Source organism: Mizuhopecten yessoensis, unplaced genomic scaffold, assembly GCF_002113885.1.
Source record: "Mizuhopecten yessoensis strain PY_sf001 unplaced genomic scaffold, ASM211388v2 scaffold11145, whole genome shotgun sequence".
In the NCBI taxonomy this organism is placed as follows: domain Eukaryota; kingdom Metazoa; phylum Mollusca; class Bivalvia; order Pectinida; family Pectinidae; genus Mizuhopecten; species Mizuhopecten yessoensis.
This window is the reverse complement of record NW_018408902.1, coordinates 387,296-395,567: the sequence shown is the minus strand read 5'-3', so window position 1 is coordinate 395,567 and position 8,272 is coordinate 387,296. Positions and strand designations below refer to the sequence as shown.

The window sequence follows — 8,272 nt, the reverse complement described above, 5'->3', positions numbered from 1 at the left end:
TCAATGCAGCGCGATTACCTGTGGCAGACTCCTGTCCACTTTGAGGTATGAATTGCAATACATTACACAAATAGAAACGGGTTTTGGACTCCCTGCAGGTCGTATAAGCAATATCCCACTTCTGACACCACTTGTTGTGCCGGATGGCTGGCTGTGTTCTTCAATAAAAACACAAAGATCGTCAAAGTTTTCAGTGCAACCTTTTAATGGCGGTAAAACTCCGGATAACGTGCTTACGTGTCTAATATCAAATCAGAGGACCGGACCCCGATTCAGGAAGCGGTAAATCAGCATTACAATACAATAACATGAGCCATATAATATATTATGACACGTTTATTTAACTGATTTATTTTCTTTGTCACATTTACTTCTTTCTAAACGGCGAAAATATTCTAGATCGACAACGAGGACGAGTGAATTTGTTCTACGTTGTTACGTGACAGCGAGGACAAATGGGTATGTTCTGCATTGTCACGTGACAGCGAGGAAAAGTGGAAATTTCTACATCATCGCGAGACAGCGAGGACAAGTGAATTTGTTCTACGCGAGACAGCAACACATGTGGATTTGTTCTACCTGGTCAGCAAGGACAAATTGATATGTTCTGCATTGTCACGTGACAGGGAGGACAAGTGGATTTGTTCTACATCATCAAGTGACAGCAAGAACTTGTGAACATGCAACGCCTTCTCATCTTGCACAGTCCACCCTCAGTACAAAGGCAAGTACAGTTCCTGTTTCCAGTAGGATTGTGTTTTCTGTTGTATTTATTCTTTAACAGTGACACTGTAGGATCGACAACAATTTAACATTGCAATTTGGAAAATTCATTCCAAACCACCATGGTGTGTTCCTTATTTATCTGCAAGGATATCCATCAATATCTAATAAATATCTATCAAATAAATATTATGGTGACGCATCTGGTAAACATAATAGACAGTGTCATTGAACTTGTTAACTGTTAAGCAAACGAAAAGTGATTATTTTTTCTAGTGGTTCTTATCTTTAAAATAATTTTATCAATCATATTTAACTGAAAAAGACGTGCGTCGGCCGGGAGTTGAACCCGGATCGACTGCTTGGAAGGCAACCATGCTGACCGTTACACCACCGACGCCATATTTTCGACAAAACTACACTGTAAATCAGACTTGTACAGACTGGTGAAATTCCCGCGGGATATGACCTGTCACCCCTGTCATTTATCTACATATATCTGGACGGTAACGGACAGCAGTGCTGTTACAGTGTATCGGTCGGAAACTCTTTTCGCCTAATATGGAATGTATTAGACTAATTAATCACACCTAATATGGGATAATCAGACTTATTAATTACACCTTATATGGGATTATCAGACTTATTAATTACACCTTATATGGGATTATCAGACTAATTAATTACACCTAATATGGGATTTATCAGACTAGTATGTTCACCTTATATTGGATTTATCAGACTTGTTAAGTTCACCTAACGTTGGATTTATCAGGCTATTTAATTATAACGTCGAGTATCATGTACAACAGTCAATATATCGGTAAAATTTAGATTTAGATAATGTTGTCAAATGAAAGTTGCTGACAGGCTAACAGTTTTACATCCCCTGATATGAACTCCGTCTTCAACGTTGAGAAAATCCAATCGTCACATACCTTTAGCTGTGGTGTTAACACAAGTCACAACCGAGACGGCTTCATGGTAGATAAATAGAAAAAAGGTGAATTAAGTGTACCACATCTTTAGGATATCCAAAGTATAAACTCTCTCAAACGATCAAAAATAAGTAAGCGGTGACCAGGGGGTGAAGCCATACCGCCTGCTTAGACAGCAACCATGCTAAACATTACACCAATTACTTACAGTAAAATCATGTATGAAACAAAATAACCAAGTTGTATTTGAATGATTACGTTGCTGTTGAAATTGTCTCCATGATAAATAAAAGAGAAGCGCGTGTGAGTGTGTTTGTTTTATATTACCCGTCCTTCTGGATTTGTAAGTATTAGTTTGTTTAAGGGCTTTATCATGTTGCCACGTCGATGATGAACGTTACCTGTCACCGGTCTTAGCTTGTAAGTGTGTGCTGTTAAACCGCTTATACTGCATGATATTAACATAATTTTTGTATTATCTCCAACATATGCATATCACAAAGTTTTTGTGGTTTCCCCCAAAGTATATGACGGAGTTATCGTTCCTGGCGTACCACGTGATCAAGGACAGAGGCTGATATGGGAAATATGGCGGCGCGTGTCTCTTCAAAGGAAAAAAGGCAAAGAAGAATTGTCCACAATGACCAAAGTGCGGAATCATATGCGTAAGTGAAATGTAGGTGTTGTAAGTTATATATTAAGTCTATATGCATCATGTTGGCCCGTCTCAAACGTTGAAATTGTAGTTTGTTTTGTGAAGCGTGTTTTTTTAGCGGTGTACATTCAAATTGCATCCCCGTTCGATTTGGTCCGCATATGCATACAGTTCCGCTACATTTTCTACACCATGGAAAAGATAAACTAAAATATTCTAAACCTATTTTCTAGACATGGGTAAGTATAGAGATAAACTTTGCAGGTGGCTTCACTCTTGATACGTCAGTTACTGACTCGTGGGGGGGGGCTGTGAGTGTTGGTCATGTATCATATGATCAATTATACTCCTTCACAAATATCAACTATAAAATCTCAAATTAAATTATAGGTGCATATTTTAATATCTTTGTTCCCTATTATTTTATAGTGGACGATTCCGTGTATCGTCTTTCTGAAAATTGGATAGACCCGCACTATATGTATAATACTATTGCAGGTTTTTAGTTGCCTTATTATTTTACTGACAGGCGTATATTGACCTTAAACTCTTGTTTTTGTTCCAGTGACCTTGGTGCCGTACGCCTACCATACTCCAGAAGAACGGCAAGGCCCCGAGAAACATGGAAAGAAGGCCTCTATCCTGTGGAGGTGCAAGAGGGTCCCGACGACTCTACTGTTAGAGTTCATTATATTGGTAATTATCGGTTACAATATGTTCAGTGTTAAATGGCCTAATTATCCCCTCACAACAGCGTTGCTGTGGGGATATTGCAACGCGAATGTATGTCTGTGTGTCCGTAACAAAATGGTGTATACACAGCAGAACTGTCCAATGGATCTTCTCCAAACTTGGTAGGGTCATGCACCATGGACCGAGGATGACGACTATTGAAAGTCAAAGGTCAAGGTCACGGTCAAAGAATATATTGCGAGGGGATATGCCCCGCTTTGCGGTGCCCTTGTTTAGCTTCCGACAAAAATTCATGTGAACTAAGATATTAAAATCTCTTTAAGACAAGTTATAAATAAATTTATAATTGTTCTAAATAATTTCTATTAATATATTTATTTTTCAAGATTTACTGTATTCTACTTTCTTTTTTCCAGGTTGGGACAAGAAGTACGATGAAAATAAGAGGAAAACTGATATTGTGAGCCATCCATTGCCTTGTAGTGGTATACTGAATCAACTAGCAATACAAATTAAAGAACAATTAACAGGAGGTCACAAAACGGACTCTTCCATAACCGTCAGAATAGAGATACATAACAACACGGACATCCAGGATGTTGAGTGGTTTCTGGCATTGGGAACTGTTTATAAGAGGTACAAGGATAGAACTGTTTATATTATAAACAGTAGAAACAGTCTGTGCCCAGCTCTCGGCGAGTCCTGGGACTATAGAGTGGTGAATAGTAACTGCGACAATTACTACGTAAAAACAGAGACGGTACGATTCTACGTGAGGAACAAGCGTCCTTTGGTCGATCTTATTCTTTTTCCAGACCACACGGAGGATCATTTCCTTTCAAGAGGAAAAGTTCTCACGTTTTCCTTTGTTAGATGTCCTGGGAATAAGGAAATTGTGCCTGAACTGATTGGTGGGAATATGTTGTAGGCATTTAGTTTCACTAGGCTGATGTGATCTCTTGACCCTGTTAGTGTTATTCTGAACAAAATCAAGATGATCATTATTCAAAATATAGACCTTTTTGACATTTTATATGAAAATTTTTGGCATAATGAGTTGACCAAAGAAATTGTTATGAAATTTGTTGAAATTTTAGAAAGCAAACTTAATATTTCAATAAAAATTGAAAGCAATGATAGGGCGTTAAATAGTCTCAGAGCAGCATTATTTCGCCTGAAAAGAGAAGGTCTGCGAACAAAAGTTAAGGGGGGTATGCAATTTAAAATGTTCAAGAAAAACCTAACAGAATCAAAGTATTGTTGGGACGTACCACAGGGACATTATTGTGAGAAAAGTGTTGAGATGCAAAAAATGGTATCGCATGTAAAAGAAATAGAAAATAATATTTTGAAATATGCCGAGCTTAAGGATAACGAGGAAAAAGCTCTTCGTAAAGAAAACAAGAACTTTGAACTAGAGCTTAAAAGAAAAGAGAAGTTGTTAGAAGATAAAGAAAACTTGCTTGGCAAGTTGTCTACAGAGCAAGCCCCTTCTAGAAAGAGAAAGTCATTTAAAAATTGCAGTGCCAGTCATCAAAGCAAACGCAGAAAACAGGAAAAAGAAATGTGTAAAACAGTGTTGGGTTGTATAGAAAACGAAACGTGTAAAGTCACTGGAGTGATTATAGAAAGGAATGGGAGGCAGGAAATTTTAAATTTGTTAAATGATGACAGCGATTTAAAATTGTCAGAGATGGATAAGGACTTATTGAGTACCCTGGTTTACATTCTTGACAAATTTAATATTTCACACAAAGCATACCATGAGCTAAGTTCAATTTTCAAGACCATTCCTAAAAGTCATGTTGTTCAAAAATTTATTTTGGACCTAAATGCAGGTTTTTCGATAATGAACACACCAGATGGGTTGGGAGTTCAACAGTCATTGCAAACAAGGTTGAAACATGTTGTGGGAAAATTGATCTCTGATAATCCCAAAATGTTTGAAAGCGGTGTTGATATCAAGCTGTCTGCTGACGGAACAATGATAGGCAAGCGTCTGCATGTTGTCAATGTCACATTCACCATACTAAATGAAAAGAGATGTGCGTCTGCCGAAGGAAACTACCCTCTATGCATAGTCAATACAAAGGAGAGTTACAAGGAGCTATGTTTGGCTTTAGGAGATCTACGTAGTGAAGTAGACTCTCTAAGAACAATACAAATTGAAGGCAGGACTTTGGAGGTCAAATGTTATCTTGGGGGAGATTATAAATTCCTACTTCTTGCTGTAGGAATACCTCATATTTCAGCCGAATATTTCTGTATTTACTGTAAGTGCAGTAAGAAAGAACGATCAGATTTTACAAAGACGTGGTCCATGTCTGATGAAAACCAGGGTGCACGAGTATCTTATCTAGAACATGTCTCTGAGGAGAATGTGCAAAAGCCAGTTAAGGGGAGAAAAAAGGCTAAACCGAATAATTATTCAATTACCAATCCACCCATTTTCCCAAGCATTCCTTTATCAAGAGTTATCATTGACCATTTACATCTTTTTCTTCGGGTGACTGACAAGCTGTTCAACTTGTTAATTTTTGAATTAAGAATGTTGGACAACATTTCAGAAAAAAGTGTATTCCAAAAGCTTGACAGAGGAAAAATCATCCATGTTGCAAGTCTGGAACAGGCACTCTTAATGTGTGGTGTGGATTTCCATTTGAATGTGAACAAAGACAGCAAAAAGCTTGAGTACCGTGATTTGACAGGCCCTGAGAAACTGAAATTTTTCTCAAAATGTAAAGTTTCTGACCTGCTGGATGATCAGGAGCGATCTTCAGCTATCCAGACTGTCTGGGATGAGTTTATGGTAATAAATGCCCTTGTCAAGGATGACTGTCCGAACCCAGAGGCAATTCAGCCCCTTATTGAGTCTTGGTTTACGAAATATGTCAAAATTTACCAGGCCAAAGATGTGACACCTTACATGCATATCCTCCGTTACCATGTTACAGAACTGATGCATTTGAATGGAAACATAGTCAAGTTCTCCCAACAAGGTTTAGAGAAATTAAATGATGTCCTAACGAAATCGTACTTCAGAGGTACTAATCATAACGGTCTGACAGCTCTACGTCAAGTTCTGGAAAAGCAGAATCGTCTCGTCATCACAGAAAAATTTGAGAGACAACCGGAACTAACCATTACATGTGGTATTTGTAAGCTTCCTGACCACAACAGAAAGAGTTGTGTTCACATAAAGTCCTCTAATCAAATGAATGATGTGATTATCCAAAGAACTGGACTTTAAAATGCCTCGAGTCTCCATTGATATTCATTCAAAGTGCAAAAAAAAACCTGAACTCTCGGATGTTGTGCCATACCGGACCCCATATTGCAACGTTCTACCCAGTGTAATAGATATGATATGACCATGACCTTTAATCAAATATTTTTGAGGTATAATATATATATATACGCTGAATATCTACTTGTTCTTTCCTAAATTAGAGCATATTACTTTATCAATTATATGCTGGAATAACTTGTTGATTGATTTTGATACTCTTGTTTACATTTTCAAAATGTTAAAAATTCAATTGTGTTCAGGTCTAAGTGCCAAATAGGTTTAATAGACGAAACGGTTGTGATAATTTTTTGTTGAACAATTTACATGTATTACCATATTTGCCTTATTAGGAGCCCATGTACCCCCCATGGCAACGTTATACCGGTTGAATTTACTAATTAACAGTGCTACATTTGCTCATGGCATAACTGTAACTAAAAACATTTGGGTAAGGCCAATTTTGATGGCTCAGTCAGGTTACAAATGTACATCGAACAAACTTTTTTGTTTATTTTTGGCTCCAGGGTGAATATATTTTGTTGTATTTTTAGTTTTACATTTATTTTTTTAATTTAGGAATATAAAACCAATTGCTTGTGATAGTCTTGTTAATCTGTCATTTTTTAAAATGCAGTTCTGTCCATATTTACTATGATTTTGAGAATGTGTTATTATGGTAAGTGCCAGATAGGCAGTTTGTGTTTTATCCATTGTTCATGCAAAAATTTATATGTATTGTTTTTGTGTATTTTCCTTGTCCTAATCTTTGTGCATTATCATTCACATTTAATTCAGTTTGTATAAGCCTTGACAACTATTTGTTTGTTTGGGTGGTTTTTTTTATTAGTTTTGCTGTGATACTCCTGAAATATATATATATATTGCTCCTTGAATTTTAATCCAAAAGTGGAAACTTTAAAATTACTTGAATATTTCCATCGATCCTGTTGCTGCCCAAATTTGGCAAATGTTTTGAACAATATACATATATATTTGAACTATAGCGAAAACAAAACAATAAAACTAATGCGGACATTTATATAGTAAATACAAAAATAAAGATTAAAAAGCATGGTATTCTTGCATGTATGCCCTGTACACCTCAATTAATTACAAGTTTTGCCAATTTAATGAAAAAGTGTTCATTTTAGTGACATTGTATGTTTTTAATTCTGTTTGTTTATTGTTAATCGTTTATGGTTAAATGTTAATAAAAATAAACATTTGAAGATCTCTTTTGTTGTGCATTCATAGATGTAGATGTTTCATTTTAGGAGAAAAACTATAGGTTGTAAATTAAACAAATCAAGTCGCAACCAGTTTGTTTGGCTAACTCATTAAACGAATATCATGATTTCCAAGATCTTTTTGGAAATGTGATCTTACTCAAGTTACTGTCTGTTCCACTTGTTTCGTAAACAGTAGGCCCTATTTTTGACAATTTAAAAAAAAAAAAACCGATGTTCATGTTTTATACGTCATTTTGTAGCATTTAATTTGTCGTAACAGTGTGCCAAATATGAAGGAAATCAACTCACTAACGAAAAATTTTCCTTCTTTTTCACTAGAAAAATTTTGCCCCATGAATGACGTCAAAACACCGATATTTTTACTAGTGTCAAAGAAGAAAAGTTTTTAGCTCACCTGCCCGAAGGGCAAGTGAGCTTATGTTATGGTGCGGCGTCCGTCGTCCGTCCATTGTCCGTCGTCCATCTGTCCGTCGTCAACTTTTTGCTTTAAACAACTTCTTTTCGGTAACCAAAAGACCTAGGAAGATGATATTTGGCCAGTAGCATGCTTGGATCAAGGGCTACCAAGTTTGTTCAAATAAATGACCTTGACCCACTTTCAAGGTCACAGGGGTCAAATATGTTAAAATCTTCAAACAACTTCTTCTCAATAACAAAAAGGCCCAGGGTACTGATATTGGGCCTGTAGCATGCTGGGATGAAGGGCTACCAAGTTTGTTCAAAT

The 8,272-nt window shown here is 36.6% G+C and overlaps 1 protein-coding gene and 1 non-coding gene across 2 annotated transcripts; one reads left to right on the top strand and one right to left on the bottom strand.

The window, feature by feature from the left end:
• Positions 1 to 1,051: 1,051 nt before the first annotated feature.
• Trnag-ucc lies at positions 1,052 to 1,123 on the bottom strand. The gene has a single exon. It is a non-coding gene; the product is annotated as a tRNA-Gly (tRNA).
• A 1,126-nt stretch (positions 1,124 to 2,249) lies between these two features.
• Positions 2,250 to 5,731, top strand: LOC110466798. The gene is made up of 3 exons (XM_021523557.1): positions 2,250 to 2,326; positions 2,882 to 3,012; positions 3,426 to 5,731. The coding sequence occupies exons 1-3, from the start codon at positions 2,250 to 2,252 to the stop codon at positions 3,935 to 3,937; spliced, it is 720 nt and encodes a 239-aa protein (XP_021379232.1). The 3' UTR covers positions 3,938 to 5,731.
• Positions 5,732 to 8,272: the final 2,541 nt, after the last annotated feature.

Excerpts from the sequence above, each read along its gene's own strand:
- LOC110466798 (XM_021523557.1), top strand. The coding sequence starts at position 2,250 with ATGGCGGCGCGTGTCTCTTCAAAGGAAAAAAGGCAAAGAAGAATTGTC. Across the intron at positions 2,327-2,881 it reads CAAAGTGCGGAATCATATGC|TGACCTTGGTGCCGTACGCC; the intron begins GTAAGTGAAATG and ends TTTTTGTTCCAG. Across the intron at positions 3,013-3,425 it reads TGTTAGAGTTCATTATATTG|GTTGGGACAAGAAGTACGAT; the intron begins GTAATTATCGGT and ends TCTTTTTTCCAG.